This window comes from Emys orbicularis, chromosome 5 (genome assembly GCF_028017835.1).
Source record: "Emys orbicularis isolate rEmyOrb1 chromosome 5, rEmyOrb1.hap1, whole genome shotgun sequence".
Lineage (NCBI taxonomy): Eukaryota > Metazoa > Chordata > Testudines > Emydidae > Emys > Emys orbicularis.
This window is the reverse complement of record NC_088687.1, coordinates 114,547,446-114,564,128: the sequence shown is the minus strand read 5'-3', so window position 1 is coordinate 114,564,128 and position 16,683 is coordinate 114,547,446. Positions and strand designations below refer to the sequence as shown.

Below are 16,683 nucleotides of genomic sequence, written 5' to 3'. Positions count from 1 at the left end.
TTTATAGAGATCTCAATGTAGTTTTTTGTGGATTTCATACATTTAAGCTACTTTATTTGCATGTCTTATAAATGTTCATCCAGAATTGTATAAATCTTCAAAAAGAAAATACATGAACAATGAACTTCAAATGTTTTATCATTAACGTATTGTGATAGTAAAAGATGTAACCTTTTGTTACACAGAAGTAGGAAGGAACACTTTTGTATTTTGACTTTGCAACAGAGATCCTGCATTTAATGATGACTGTCCTTTGTGTTCAGTTACCTTCAGAACATGCCAGTTCTGAGTGAAGAACAAAGGGAAGATTTTTCCTGTATTGAAAACTTGCTGACAAAAGAATTTATAGGTCAGCAGTTGATTCTTATTATAGGCTGCATGGATACCACTGAAGAGGGAGGAAGGTAAGCTTTATAAAATTTTATGCATGTACAGGTTTGTTTTACTGACTTCTTAGCCTTTACTATGGAAACCCGCTTGCTTACATCTAGAATGTACTTCTAAAGAAAAAAATGTCAGCCAGTCAAAATATTACAGTTCTATGCTGGTTGCAAAAATGGCCTCACCTTGCTTAACAGGTTTGCTTCTGAATATATTCAGAGTCCTAGCTGCTTACTTCAGTGGAACAATACATCTGTTATTAATGCAGACCTAGTACCACCATGGGAGAGTGAATTCATTTATTTTCCATTCTGACTTGCTCATAATCACCAGAATTGTTGACTAAGTTCTAAGTAAACAGCCTCTTCATGAATTGTGATGTCAGAAAGAAAAAGGCATAGATTCCATTTTAGATTTCGAGCAGATTTTACTATTTTAATTGATACATTAAAACCATCTTTTTACCTGCAACTTGAGCAAACTTGACATGGAAATTATTGAGAGAGAATAAGCTTGAAAACCCACAATGCCACATTTTTCCTTTTTCCAGATACAACTGCACATTAATTAATATTGCAGGTGTGACCATCTTGTTTTGGTTTACTGCATTGTGCAGGCATTGAAGGAATAAAGTTGTTTTGTACTATTAGACTAGTTAAGACATTTTGCACCTGGAAAGATGTGAGTTTTTAATTAAAGAACTTAAATAGAAGTGTTCTTCACTAATTATAAACAATGAGTGTTCCTACCCCCTCACTTTGATTTAGATAATAGGTCACACTTCATAGAAAATTTGGTGTCATCTGGTAAAAGCAGAAGAAAATAATATTGAGTAAAAAAAATTGAATAATTCATTACTGTTCAGCTAAGAACAACCCTAGTACTTTACTAGCAAATGTATTTCAAAATAAAGTAGATTAAATCTTAGCTATTGAGTGTTTTCCCAGTGTTTTAAGAAAGGAGGGTGTAATTTGAAAAACAGTAAAACTTTACTTTAAAAAAAAAAAAAACACAGGAAGCGTCTACTGGCCGTCTTGCAGGAGATTCTTATTCTACCTACTACTTCAACATCCCTTATATCTTCACTTGTTGAGAGATTGCTCAGCATTATCAAAGATGATGACAGGAGAATTCATACTGTAAGTAGTTTTATTTGTTTCTAGACCATGTGACAGACAGCCTTGACAGATTATTGTAATGGAAGTGGCAGCAACCACTATAGTTACCTTTGCAAAAACATGCCATTCTGGTCCTCTCTTCCAGCCTTGTCTCATTTTCACCATCCACCTTAAGCGATGTGAACTCTGAAGTTAAATAAGCCATGTGCACCCACAATCTAGAATGTGTGCTTTCTGAACGTTGATGGATTGTTTTTGAAAATACTACTAAATTTAAAAAGTGGTGCCCTTTCACAAACTGCAGTATTTAATGTCTCCTAACTTGGCAGATCTCAACCAATTTTGACCAGAACATTCACAGGCCCTTACTCTTTATGAAGGCATCAGTCCTTTCTATCACATTTCCAGACTCAGCTAGCTACCATAAAATTCTAGACCTCTTGCATGGTAGGGCAATATATTGGCAAAAAGGGTCACTAATCTTTTGGGGATTTATTGTAGTAGTTTTATCTACTAAAGAAATCTGAATGAAAGCTCAGGATTTATGCAGAGGGATGACACTTTTTTAATGTTTAAAGTCCAGGTATATATGTCTATAGGATCTGAGAGTCAGACCAATGACAACAAGCGGTGTTAATAGCAATAACTTTTGCCTCCAATGTTAGGTTGCAGAAATTATCTCAGAGGTTCGTGAGCCCATTGTTACAGTTGACACTCCTATAGATGCAGCTGAAATAAGAAAGCAACAACTTAAGGTAAATGAATTGTAGGTAACTTACAGGAAATGGATACAGTGGCTATTTAATTTTATATACTTTTACAGACAGCAGACTTCCTATATATGTGCTATTGACTAACTGATTTAGATAGTCTAGCATTTATTTTACAGCTAATAAAAATTAGTTACAATGTTGTGACTTTCATTTTCTGTGTATTTAGCTGGCTGAAATAAAAGTGAAACTTTTGGAAACAAAAGAAGCTTTGGAGGAATGTATTACTCTGCAGGATTTTAATCATGCATTGGTGTTAAAAGAGAAAATAACAGAGCTGGAATGCATCAAGAGTGATATGATAAAAGAAGCCGAACAGCCTGAAATTAAAGAAATGCGCGTGGAGAAGGTTCTACTTCCTTTTTTTCCTCTCCTCTCCCCCCCCCCCACCCAAAAAAGTGCTGGTTATGTTTTTATATCAGTGATATTTTAGTTCACTTTGGTTTTCAACTAACTGGTGAACAGGCCTGTGTCTTATTTAATTTTCTTTTGAAGCTGTTAATAGGCATTTCATTGTTTTTTATCCAGTTGTCAGTGTTTTGCATTTAAACTTCAAATGTAAATTATAATGTACTCTATCAAAAATGCTCTACAATAAAACTGCTGTTTTGTGCAGTTTATGTACTTTGAGGATATAATTAAAACTATTTTAAAAAAAGGTTTTTATCCTACCTAAGTGCTCCTAGCCTTAAGTGAAAATTAATGACAAATGAACCACAAATTCAACTAACTGTAGTTCTATTTCATTTTCAGTCCTGTAGGTAGATATAGCATTCTTTGATAGTGAGAATGTAGTGTAAAGAGAACATTTTACTTGCATAGAAAGACATGATTATCTGTGTTTGTTTTTCTTTCTCCCATTCCTGATAAAGAAAATCTTTTTCTCTTCTTAAAGAATGATCCTGAAACGCTACTGAAGTGTTTACTGATGTGTTATGAACTCCTCAAGCAGATGTCCCTTTCTAAAGAAATAGGCCCAACAATGAATGGGATCATTGAATCCTTGGTATGTGGCAATAAGTAGTACAACTTTACAAGTATAAAAGATAGAAAATAGAAAAAATAAAATGAAAATAGAAACATTCTTAAGTATCATGGAAAATGGTGTAGTTCTTGTAATGCATCTTCACACTACATTTCTTGTAGTTGTCAATTTCTTTGTGTATATATGGGTGTCTCATCTTCTCTGTCAACATCTCAATCTCTGCTTTTGTGTTTTGCATGTGTGATGTATTTTCGTATTCCTTTATAAGCTACCGTATATACTTGTTCATTAACCTGTTCGTTTATTAAGCCGACCACCGAAAATGGATAGGTTAAAAATAGCAAAAACTGTATGACCCTTTCATAGGCCGACCCTATATTTCAGGGGTTGGAAAACTTTGGCTCCCAGCCGTCAGGGTAAGCCGCTGGCGGATCGGGAGTTGGCTCACTCACTAGGTACAAAAGCACATGTGAATATGTTGCACTCTAGGTCTCTTAACATTTACTTTCTAATAACTTCTTTTCAAACATGTCGTAGCAAGTATTTTGTTGTTCCAATATGTACATTTTAATCACAAAGAATCAAATTATTACTTTTAGATACTTCCTGGAATAACTAATGTCCATCCAGCTGTAAGAAATATGGCAGTTTTATGTTTGGGTTGCTGTGCCCTGCAGAACAAAGACTTTGCCAGTCAACACCTTGCATTGCTGCTACAGGTAAAAATTTTCTTAGTGATAAGAACTGGGTTGTTTGGCTGTGACTTTGTGAATAAAATTGGTCTTGTACCTGTGGCACATAATTCTAAATAAAATAGTACCTACTGTATATAGGACTTCAGCTGTGTTGGTTGAAGATTTAAAAAATAGTGAAATATATATGTGGTTTACATCCCAGCTCTGCCACATACACTTGACTTATGCTGATTGATCTAACTTCTCTCTGCCTCAGTTTTCCTCACCTGTAAAATGGGGTACTTCAGTGTTGCTTACAAGATGCTGAGAAGCTTAATTCATAATATTTGTGACTTTCTTCTTTTTGTCCTATCTTGGGTATTATGTGAAAAAGAAAGGGGTCCTGGCAGCTCTAGGTGGTCTTCTCAGCACCTTTTTTCCCAAACGCAAGTTGCATATGTCCATAGTGTGGAAAATGCTTCATGGTTGGGGCTCTCCTTTTTTCCCCCCGAGTTCAGGGCAGAACAAAAGGAGCTTAAATCAAACCTAAGGCCTCTAGAGTCACATGGACAATAGCAGATGAGTTTCTTGAACCGCTATTTATTTATTTATAACATTCTTATATATTTATTTGTACTGTAGTAGCATCCAAAGGCCCTCATCAAAATAAGTGACCCATTGTATTAGGTGTTGACAAACATATAGGACAATATAGTCACTGGCCAAGAGAATTTAGGGTAAAATTTTCAAAAGTGACGTAGGTACTTAGGAGCCTAAATCCCATTGACTTTCAGTGAGACTTAGACTCCTAATCACTATAGAAAATGGAGCTTAAGAAGAAGTCACTGTTGAGAATGTTACCCTTAGCTATGTGTGTCTTCTTTCAGATTAGACTAATTTATGCAACTACACCTCTACCCCGATATAACGCTGTCCTCGGGAGCCAAAAAATCTTTCTGCGTTATAGGTGAAACTGCATTATATCGAACTTGCTTTGATTCGCCGGAGTGCGCAGCCCCGCCCCCCCGGAGCACTGCTTTACCGCGTTATATCCGAATTCGTGTTATATCGGGTTGTGTTATATCGGGGTAGAGGTGTATTTGAATTTATTACCATTCCATTACTTGTTGCGTCTTCTTTCAAATTAGACTGTAAACTGTTTGGGACAGGGATTATTGTCTTACACAAATAGTGCTCAGCAGAGTGGGGTCCAGATTATTATTTGGGCCTTTGGGAGTTAGCAAAGTCCAAATAAGTTTGTTTTTATTATTACTGCTTCCAAAATAGACACAATAGGACAATAAGAATACATGGGATAAGGCCTCCCATTTGGATCAGGATGACATCCCCAATTGAAACAGCTATAAATAGGGCTGCACAGTTTTGAGCTGAACAAAGTAGGCTGATTGCATAGCTGGAGCTGAATGAATAATTTTATATAGTTCAACCTCAGATTTTATTCCAAACTTGGTTTCATATTTGAGTGCTCAGGTTGCTTTTTCATACTGTTCTAAAGTTTGGGGAGATTCCACTTAGTTTAGATGAATTGTTGTGTGATCTTTGGGTAATCTCAGTCACTGATTTAGGAGTTAAATATTGTCAGCTCTTTGTTTTTAACAAAACTTTTCATTGAGTGATGTACCATAGAACTATACATCTTTTTCCCCGTTTACAAAACCTAGGTTTTACAAATTGATGATATTAAGGTAAAGCGAAGTGCTTTAAAGGCAGTCTTTGACCAGCTGATGTTATTTGGGATAGAAACATTCAAAGCAAAAAAAGACAATGATTCTCACAGTGAAGAAACAGAGATTAGAAATAGAGATTGTGAAGAGGAGGAGACTAAAATAAAAGAGTTGGAAGAAGAGACTGCCACTGTTCACAACCTCCTACAACTTCTTTCCAGTTTCTTAGACAGCGAGGTAAGTTATCTATGAAATGCCGTCAGTCTGCTCTTCTACATCTTTTTTGTTACAAAAGCAAAAATTTGTATATAATTGTACATGAGTAACCTTGCTTTCTTCCCAAACACTTCTGTATGTTTATATTCTTGGATCAGATGCACAGTATATTGAGATATTTCAGGAACTGCTTCTAGATTTAAATTTGAATGAAAAATTGCACGTGCACTGTTGAGTACTGCACAGAAGTCTATAAATAGGGCTGCTGTTCTGCCATGGTTTCTTTAGAAAACTCCATAGTACTCCTGATGAAAATATGAGAGACATTCCTTTATGACCCAGATAACTTTATTTTCCCATAAAAGGTCATTAGGCTAGATTCTCGGGTGGTGTAAATTGGCATAGCTCCATTTAAATCATTAATAATAACTAGAACAGCTTGTGATAACAAGGATATCCATGTGAATACAGTAGTATCTATACCGGAACAGACTTATTTAAACACTACTCCAATCCATTTTTATAAACTGTTTTCTGTACTTTGCAAGAGGAGGAAATTACTTCATCACTGTTGGAGGAGTTAAAGCTGCCATTGTGAGTTCACTGGGTCTGGTTTTTGAGTCGTAGTATTCTGTTCCTGTTCTCTGCTACCCTCCCACATAACTCATGGCACTAACTAGGCATCTCCCCCAGGTTTTCAGTGGTTTTGTTTCAGTTACAGTTATATACCCAGTTCTTTCTGAAAACCTCAAATTGTGACCTTTGTGAGGAAAAAAAGAAAAGGTGTACGTGCCTTCTGATGGATTGTATTCCTCATTATTATTTTCTGTTTTATATCAAATTTTCATTAAGCTACTTTTGGATCTTGGTCACCTTGTGTGATTGGCTTTTTCACCATGGTAGCCTTCTTGTAAGTAGTCTTAGGATAAATATATTGGGACTTGACTTGAAAACTGGCTCCTACTTTGGACCTACTGGTCTTCCTTCCTTCCTTCCTTCCTTCCTTCCTTCCTTCCTTTGGGAAACCACTCTCAAACTTTTTGAAACTCTGCAAGTAGATGGATAAGGGCAAATATGAAGCCTCATCAGTGAGTTTGAACTAAATAAGGAGAAATGGATGCAAACTATTAGTGTTTGAGTATTTGACAACTTCCAAAGAAGTGTGATTAACTGCATCCCTGGCATTACTAAAACTGTCAATCCTCCATGCTTTTCGTAGCTGTACAAGAGCAATGAAATGGCAGGATTGCTGTAGCAAAGTTTTGTGTTCTGAAATCCATTTTTTCACTAGTGAGTGAAAAGCCTTTTTCACTTTTAACTGGGTTGGAAATGGATTGGAAACTAAGAAGTTGTTTTATTTTTCCAGTATGTTAGCTGTAGGTTTCATGATAGAGATTTGAGGCTCCTGAATTCTATTAGTGTGGATTTGGATATCATTCATTTTACATTTACAGTAACTTACAAGTGTCTGGGGGATGCTATTTTAAGAGTTTCACTGACACTGAGGATGCAACTCTGAGCCTGCATTGAGGTTGTCGGTGGTGTAGGCATGTATCCACATGAATCTCAGTGTAAGATTGGGGCTTTACTTTTCAATTAACTAATGTGTATCAGTCAAAGGACTGTACTTCTGTCTCTGATCCAGTCTTTCTTTACTTAAGTTTTCAGAACTCAGGACAGAAGCTGCAGAAGGCCTGGCCAAGTTGATGTTCTCTGGAAGGTTAATTAGTGCCAAATTTCTTTCTCGTCTCATTTTGTTGTGGTATAATCCAGTGACAGAAGAGGATACTCAACTTAGACACTGTCTGGGAGTTTTCTTCCCTTTATTTGCTTATGCAAATAGGTATGAGCTTTTTAAAATCTGATGTTGAAATCATACATTGTTTTTTCTTTCTTTTCTAGGTTGTAGTTTTACCTGATTTTGTTCTTGTGATTCCCATACGTTTTGTATGTGGCATGTACTACGTAATTATGATACAGTAGCCTAAGAAAATAAGGACAGCATTGTCGAACCTGAGTACTTAAAATTAGACACCTAAATAAATGGCCTAATTTTTCAGTAGGTCTGAGCACCTGCAGTTCGCATTTATTTCATTGGGAGTTGTCGCATCTCAACGACTCTGAAATCGGGGCATGTTTAAGTGCCTAACTATGTGTTTAAAGGTTTAATTTACAGACTCCTAAGAAGGTAAGGTGATCATTTTCATGCTCCCTCTTGAGAGAGTTAAAATAGTAATAGTGTGTATCTATTTGCACACGAAGATTCATTTATTCCTTTGCGCTGCATTAGTATATGGCAATCAACACTGATCACTCTACTGTTTTGGTTACATCTGGGACATACCTAGAAATAAAATCCACACCTCCATATTTTTTTTAATGGAGGGTTCTTCAACGCTTAGCTAGACGGTCGGCCGTAGCGATCGTTTGCCATTTGGCCCATTCCTGCACAACCGCAAAGGCTTGACGCCCAGAGTGTGCAACATCAGAACAGACTTGATGAACCCATGTATTAGGGGGTCTGCTTCTGGGTCGCCTCCACCCCTCAGTTGGTGGAATTTTATCCCAGATTTTACAAGCTACCCAGAGAACGGCGTTTGCTGGAATGTCTTGTGGCATACTTGCGACATGTCCGAAAAGCATGAGGTGCCGCCTGCGAACAATGGCCCTAGTAGTCTGTAGACCCGAACAACCATAAACATCTGCATTACAAATGAAGTCATTCCACTGTATGCCCAGTATACAACATTGACATTCTGTGTGGAAAGTCTCCAGCTTTGTCCAATCTGCGCTGTGTAGTGTCCATGTTTTGCAGCCCTACAACAGTATGGGAAGGATACAGCTTGAATAAATCCTGAACTTGGTTGTCATACTAAGATGATGTTGATTCCATATCCATTGTAAACGGCCCATGGCAGATGCTGTGATGCCAATCCAATGGAGAACCTCTGTGTGAGAATTGGAGGAGCTGGTAAGGATAGAACCCAAATAGCAAAAGATGGAAACTGTTTTGTTGTTCAAAGAGATTGGAGTTGCTGGTGGACCTGGTCCTAAATTTTGCAGTATTGTCTTTGACCATGAAACATGGAGACCAATCTTATCTGACTCCTCCACATGCTGGAGTGCCTCACGAAACCTGTTGGGGCTCTGTTCTAAAAGAACAACATCATCAGCATAGTCAAGGTCTGTGAGTGAGAAATCACCGATTTCAATGCCTATGGACCTGACGGAATGCTGCATTATGAAATCCATTGCCTGACAGAGTGCAGGGGCCAGAATGCAACTCTGCCTAACACCAGATTCTGATTTAAAAGGCGCTGACATCCGGTTCCCCAGACTAACACGGGCAGTGGTTCCATTATCCAGCTCTCTAATCAAGTCCAGCAGAGTGGTAGGGACACCTATGCCCTTTAAGGCCTTCATTAAGGTGACAGGGGTGAATCAAATGCAGCCTTAAGATCAACATACGCTATATGCAGGGGCTTCCTGAACTCACGATGTATCTCCGACAACAAGCGAAGGGCCAAAATGACGTCCAATGTGAACCTGTTCCTCGTAAAACCTGACTGTTGGGATGATGCTTCCAATGTAGGAAAGACTCCAGGCGTGCCAGCAAAACATGCAAAAACACCTTCCCTGGAACGGAGAGCATGGTGATCGGCCTGTAGCTCTTACATTCACTGTGCAGTCCCTTGCCCTTATAGAGTGAGATGACAATACTGTCCTTCCAGGCGGTTGGCAGGGTTCCAGTTCTCCACACCAGATGAAAGATGGCCAGAAGTGATTCTGCTCCAGGATCAACAGCGCAGTGTAGCTGCTCTGAGGGGATGCCATAAGCACTGGCTGCGCGTCCGTTTTTCAGTTTAGAGATGGCACACTTCACTTCATCCAATGTTGGTGCATCAGTACAAATGTCTGGATCCGGAACCGCAGTGACTGCCAGATCATCCAGCTCTGAACAAGCGGCAGCTGGAGGATGGTTCAGGACGCTGCGATAATGTTCCACCCAGCGTGAGAGAATGTCATCATGCCATGACATGTCGTTCAGGATGCCGTTTGTAATGACTACCTCTTGACCGCTGAGGTTACGAATGGCACGGAATGCTGGCTTCAAGTCGCCCCTGGCTAAGCCGAATTCGATGACATCCACCACTTGGTTATAATATGCCTCGCGATGACCGAGTTCCAGGGTGTTAAATTTTCACTTCAGCTGATTACAAGTGCGCTTATCACGCTGGCGGGCTGCAGACTTCAATTTCATTATCTGGAAGGCCTTCTCTGATAGCCATGGTCGGCGTGCTGGATGCCTATAGCCAGTCGTCTACTTAGCAGATTGGTTGAGGGTAGAAGTGAACAGGGACCAGGGAACCTCCACGTCATCTGGCAGATTAGCTAGAGCCGAGAATCTGTTGCTGATGTCAATACAAAACCTGTTGGCTAAACCTGGCACACGGAGTGCGTCAATATCAAATTTAATCATCGCAGAGGATTTACCTGCTCATTGGAGCATCTACACCGTACGGGTGACCACTAGAAGGTGATCTGTGTTTGCCGTGCATTCCGCACCATGATATACTCTACAGGAGGCGAAGAGACGTCTAACGCGTGTAATGATGTGGTCCAACTCCGTCTGAGTGACGCCATCGTGAGAGATCCATGACATCTGATGTATGCGTCGCCACTTGAACCATGACCCAAGAATGGAAAGATTCTGGGAGGCAAAGAATGTAAGCAAGCGGCAAGAGTTATCATTGGGTGTGCCTGAACCATAATGACCAATGACCTGTTCAAATCCGGTTTGCAGGGAGCCGTAACTGCATTTAGGTCACCCAGGATCACGAGATCATCATGTGGAGGGACTGTGCATACTAGATGTTCCAATTGCTCATAGGAATGATCTTTAACTGAGTCAGCAGATTCCTCTGTCTGCACATAGATTACTATGACAGTGAGATAACCGTGCCGATGTTTAAGACGTGCAGTGAGGGTTGGAGTGGAATAAATCTCTTCTAGTCTTTTGAAATTCCCTTTTATCTCCTTTTGTCCTTTTCTTTCCCCCCTCCTAAATTTTTTTTTACTGCTGCCTGTGAAACTGCTTTGGGAGCTCTGATCCAACTCTTTACTGAATTTCTTAAGGAAGAGATAATATAAACAGAATTATTTTTACTTGTTTATGCTGCTGAGCACTGCAGCCAGGCATTGAAGTGTCACTGAAGGAACACTAGCAGTGGAACTTCAAAAGGAAACAGACAAACTGACCTTAGTGCTCAGCAGCTGTGTAGAGGAAACAGTTGGGGCTCCTGTTTTAAATAATTAAATTAGCAGATTCAGGATTTTCAATGCAGGGTATTTGTTTTTGTGGGGCAGAGGAAGGTTGGTCAGGGAGAGGGAAAGGTGAGGTTTAAATAAACACAACAAAAATGTGGCAGACTTAAACTCCCCTCCTTTCCTTCTCTGCCACTGAAAAAATATGACTGGCTACTCTTTGAGTGGCAGTTTGTGGCTAGCTAGTATAAAAGCTAAATTGGGAATATTAAATAGTTACTAATCTATTTTTTACAATAAAAAGTGAATTTAAAGTTTCTGTTGGACTACAGATTGCTACTAAAAGGACAGTTGAATTAATTGGGGGTGGGGAGAGGGAAATTGTGGTGGGGAAAAACCCTTAATTTCCTATCACTACTCTGTCAAGAGCAGGAATAAGTCACTTTATTGAGAGGATAATTTTTCACTTAACTTCTGTTGAGTGCAGTATCAAAATGAAACTAGGATATATGTCTTCAGTGTCCCGCAATCTGGAATAATGGGCTCTGACCTCTGTGATTAGTTCTTCTACATGTGAGCAGGTTATCTGGTCTTATTGAGACACATTCTCTGGTTGCAGTTATATTGGCAAGAGGAGTCTGAAATCTTTATCTTTGAACATTAGTCTTACGGTATATCCCACCAAGTCAAGGTCATTCTTTGTTCCAGAGTCACCACTATTAAAAATGCAATTGTGTATGTGCTATTGTGGCATTGAATGTACCTTCTCTAATAGGGGGATGCTAATGTACTTGCTTGGTTATCATCCCTTTGAAGCCACCCCTCTCTGCCCCCGCACTCTGGAGAGTTGCGAACCGGATTCTTCAGGGACCAACAGAGAAAGGATTGTTGGCTAAATAACCTGGATTTAAACTGCCTCAGGGCCTTCTTCCTGATCCAGCAAACAGACGGGACCCCTGGTCTATGGTGGGCCCCAATCCTTAGGATGGGATTGGAAGGTTTGGGTCTACTGAGGCCCCACAAAACACTGTGCTAGTTCTGAGCTGAGGCTGTGATGAACTTCTGATCACATTTTCATATTGTGTTACTAGCATTTGTCTCTTTTAAAACAGGACTAATCAGGAATGTTTTGAGGAAGCCTTTCTTCCAACTCTGCGAACACTGTTTAATGCTCCTGCATCTTCACCTTTGGCTGAAGTAGATATTGCTAATGTTTCTGAACTGTTAGTGGACCTGACAAGACCAAGTGGACTGAATCCTCAGGCCAAAAAGTCCCAGGATTACCAAGTATGTAGATTATGGCTGATGGGGTGCTACTTTGATGTTTGTGGCTAGAGATTGCATCCCAACAACCCAGCCACTGCTATCACTCTGTGAAGATTTCTCCCTTTGAGGCTCCTGTATAAGAGGGAAGGAGAGAGATCATCCCAAGTGACCTGTCTCTAGCTTGCTGTTTTCTCATGTGGCTAAAGCAACAGCACCGTACTTAATTTACCAGCAGTTATTGTTTGCTCCCTCCTGTGTGTGTGTGTGTGTGTGTGTGTGTGTGTGTGCACGTACATAAATTGGCGCACATATTTAAAATGCTGCTTTTTGAGAAACTTTACTTTTTGCCATTTAACATAGCTGATTGGATACTTACGTTAGGCACATTACACGGTCTTCTCATGTAAATAACTTTCAACCAACTTTCAGAATATTCTTACGATTTTTCCAGGATTTAACAGTGCATGATAGCTTAGCCGTGAAAATCTGCAATGAGATCTTGATAGACCCAACTGCACCAGATGTTCGTATTTATGCGAAAGCCTTGAGTTCATTAGAACTCAGCAAATATTTCACAAAAGATCTTCTGGTTCTACTTGACGAGATCCTTGAGGTAGGTAGTATACAAATAAATTGTGTTACATTGCTCTTGGTACCTTTTTAATAGCTAAAAATTTAGTATCCCAGTAGTATTCCATAGTTTGGTTTTTAGTTATTTAACAAAGAATCTGTGTAAACTATAATACTAATCAGGATGGAATTATTTTTGTTTTAATCAGGATATTTATATTTTAAACAAATCTAATTAAAAATGAGTAAATCTCTGGGCTGAGATCACTATGAACTATGTTGTTAAAATACAATGAACCATTTCAACCAGTGCAATAAGTTGAAGCAACATGCCATGTTTTTCATGTCATCACAGTAAGGTTCACGATAGATGTGCTGCAGCTTATTTTATCACGTGTAAATAAAATTGAAGATAGTCCTTTACAACTTGGACTATAGAATAGAATCATAGAAGATTGATTCTTCTATGATTCCAACCCTTCATTGAAGGGTTGGAAGTGACCTCAGGAGGTCATCTAGTCCAACCCCTGCTCAAAACAGGGCCAACCCCAACTAAATCATCCCAGGCAAGGCTTTGTCAAGCCAGGCCTTAAAAACGTCTAAGGATGGAGAGTCCACCACCTCCCTAGGTAACCCATTCCAGTGCTTCACCACCCTCCGAGTGAAATAGGTTTTCCTAATATCCAACCTAGACCTTCCCCACTGCAACTTGAGACCATTGCTCCTTGTTCTGTTATCTGCCACCACTGAGAACAGCCTAGCTCCATCCTCTCTGGAACCACCCCTTCAGGTGGTTGAAGGCTGCTATCAAATCCCCTCTCACTCTTCTCTTCTGCAGACTAAATAAGCCCAGTTCCCTCAGCCTCTCCTCATAAATCATGTGCCGCAGCCCCCTAATCATTTTTGTTGCCCTCCGCTGGGTTCTCTCCAATTTTCCACATCATTTCTGTAGTGGGGGGCCCAAAACTGGAAGCAATACTCCAGATGAGACCTCACCAGTGCCGAATAGAGGGGAATAATCACTTCCCTCGATCTGCTAGCAGTGCTCCTACTAATGCAGCCCAATATGCCGTTAGCCTTCTTGGCAACAAGGGCACATTGTTGACTCATATCCAGCTTTCCGTCCACTGTAATCCCCAGGTCCTTCTCTGCAGAACTGCTGCTTAGCCAGTCGGTCTCCAGCCTGTAGCAGTGCATGGGATTCTTCCATCCTAAGTGCAGGACTCTGCACTTGTCCTTGTTGAACCTCATCAGATTTCTTTTAGCCCAATCATCCAGTTTGTCTAGGTCACTCTGGCCTCTATCCCTACACTCCAGTGTATCTGCCTCTCCCCACAGCTTCGTGTCATCTGCGAACTTGCTGAGGGTGCAATCCATGAAGATGTTGAACAAAATCGGCCCCAGGACAGACCCCTGGGGCACTCCACTTGATACCGGCTGCCAACTAGACATCGAGCCATTGATCACTACTTGTTGAGCCTGACGATCTAGCCAACTTTCTATCCACCTTATAGTGCATTCATCCAATCCATACTTTTTTTTTTATTTGCTGGCAAGTGGGAAACCATATCAAAAGCTTTGCTAAAGTCAAGATATATCACCTCCACCGCTTTCCCCATACCCACAGAGCCAGTTATCTCATCATAGAAGGCAATCAGGTTGGTCAGGCATGACTTGCCCTTGGTGAATCCATGTTGACTGTTCCTGATCACCTTCCTCTCCTCCAAGTGCTTCAAAATGGATTCCTTGAGGACCTGCTCCATGTTTTTTCCAGGGACTGAGGTGAGGCTGACCGGTCTGTAGTTCCCCAGATTCTCCTTCTTCCCTTTTTTAAAGATGGGCACTATATTTGCCTTTTTCCAATCGTCCGGGACCTCCCCCAATCGCCACGAGTTTTCAAAGATAATGGCCAATGGCTCTGCAATCACGTCAGCCAACTCCCTCAGCATCCTCGAATGCATTAGATCCGGCCCCATGGACTTGTGCATGTCCAGCTTTTCTAAATAGTCCTTAACCTGTTCTTTCATCACTGAGGGCTGCTCACCTCCTCCCCATACTGTGCTGCCCAGTGCAGCAGTCTGGCAGCTGACCTTGTCTGTGAAGACCAAGGCAAAAAAAGCATTGAGTATTTCAGCTTTTTCCAGATCATCTGTCACTAGGTAGCCTCCCCCATTCAGTAAGGATCCCACACTTTCCCTGACCACCTTCTTGTTGCTAACATACCTGTAGAAACCCTTCTTGTTACCCTTCATATCCCTTGCTAGCTGCAACTCCAATTGTGCTTTGGCCTTCCTGATTACACCCCTGCATGCACAAACAATATTTTTATACTCCTCCCTATCATCTGTCCAAGTTTCCACTTTTTGAAAGCTTCCTTTTTGTGTTTAAGCTCACCGAAGGTTTCTCTGTGAAGCCAAGCTGGTTGCCTGCCATATTTACTATTCTTTCTACACATTGGGATGGTTTCTTCCTGCGCCCTCAATAAGGCTTCTTTAAAATACAGTCAGCTCTCCTGGACTCCTTTCCCCCTCAGATTACCCTCCCAGTAATGAGAACTAATTTGCCTTCTTTGAGTGGCCTTAGGACTATTGTGGTATTACACTATTACCTGTGTGTCATGGGGTGGGATGGCCCTTTTAAGGGATGTGGGCTTAGCCCCACCTGTTACTAGTTGCCTTCCAGGTAGGGGGTTTGAGGCCAGGGCTTAGGCGATGGCCAGTAGGTCACCTTGTCCTCAGATAAAAGGCCAGCAAGCAGGAAGTCTTTTCCAGAAGACCATGATCAGGGAATGGTGGGGGAAGGGCTCTCTGCACCAACTAGGTGGAAGATCTGGCTGGAGATATCTGCTGTGGGCTGTGGCAGAAGCCTTTTGAGGAAGAGGCTTCAGGAAGGGCCAGGCATCAGAACCTGGTTTATCTGTTTTGCTTTGAGTTGTACTGTTTGGATTTTGAAAAATAAACTCATGCTGGAAGAAAGGGACTGCCATTCTATTGCTGTTGGCAGCTTTATTTGACACACTGGTTGGTGAGTTGGCCCCCTGCTTACACCACAGTACAGCAAATTGATGGAACCTTCTGGAAGCCCTGCCCATTGTGATGCCTGCACTTCTTCCTACCCCTACAGCTCTTAATGTTCCAAAGGTGAGGGTATAAAAGGGGCTAGGGTGCCCAACTGCCTCATTTCCTTCCAACAGAGATTATATGCAGACCTGGAAGCTTTCCTTGGTCCTAATAGCAGAAAACATTTATACTCTTAGTACCTTGTACATTGTAGTTTTTACCAAATAAATTGGGGATTTCAGGTTGGAGCTCTCGTATGATCACAGAGCTATGATGGGATTCAAGAAGGTCCAGGCCTTTACATGGTCTCCTCTGAAATGTTCAGAGCCACACAGGTGCCCCAACTGGCATTGCTTTCAAAGGTTCCAATAGCTTGTTGCACTGCAGATACACCTCCCATTAGTGTGAATGTGCAGGGGACTCATCTTGAAGAATTCAGATTATTGATCAATAGCCTTCCTTTTATTTCGGCCACTAATTCTAAAATGAACAAAGGATTAATGCTGGTGACCTAAATAGTTTTTTTTATTCTTGATCTAAATTGCTATGTAACCACTGTGGTTTTTAAACTGATCCACCCTGTTGTTTCCTAAATAATTTACCTTGTGTGTTAGTATCCAAAGCTTAGAAAGTGTTTTATCTCCATACAAAATATGGTACTAGTCGAATTTGCTATAGTGAGGGGTGCATGATT

The 16,683-nt window shown here is 40.6% G+C and overlaps 1 protein-coding gene across 1 annotated transcript in view; it reads left to right on the top strand.

Moving 5' to 3' along the window:
• NCAPG (non-SMC condensin I complex subunit G) overlaps positions 1 to 16,683 on the top strand; it is a 40,366-nt gene that overhangs the window by 17,973 nt on the left and 5,710 nt on the right. The window contains exons 9-18 of the mRNA XM_065405116.1: positions 264 to 404; positions 1,397 to 1,520; positions 2,165 to 2,254; positions 2,439 to 2,618; positions 3,165 to 3,275; positions 3,854 to 3,973; positions 5,611 to 5,850; positions 7,491 to 7,672; positions 12,207 to 12,381; positions 12,812 to 12,973. Coding sequence (XP_065261188.1) covers positions 264 to 404; positions 1,397 to 1,520; positions 2,165 to 2,254; positions 2,439 to 2,618; positions 3,165 to 3,275; positions 3,854 to 3,973; positions 5,611 to 5,850; positions 7,491 to 7,672; positions 12,207 to 12,381; positions 12,812 to 12,973 — 1,525 coding nt within the window. The remainder of the gene's footprint in view (positions 1 to 263; positions 405 to 1,396; positions 1,521 to 2,164; positions 2,255 to 2,438; positions 2,619 to 3,164; positions 3,276 to 3,853; positions 3,974 to 5,610; positions 5,851 to 7,490; positions 7,673 to 12,206; positions 12,382 to 12,811; positions 12,974 to 16,683) is intronic.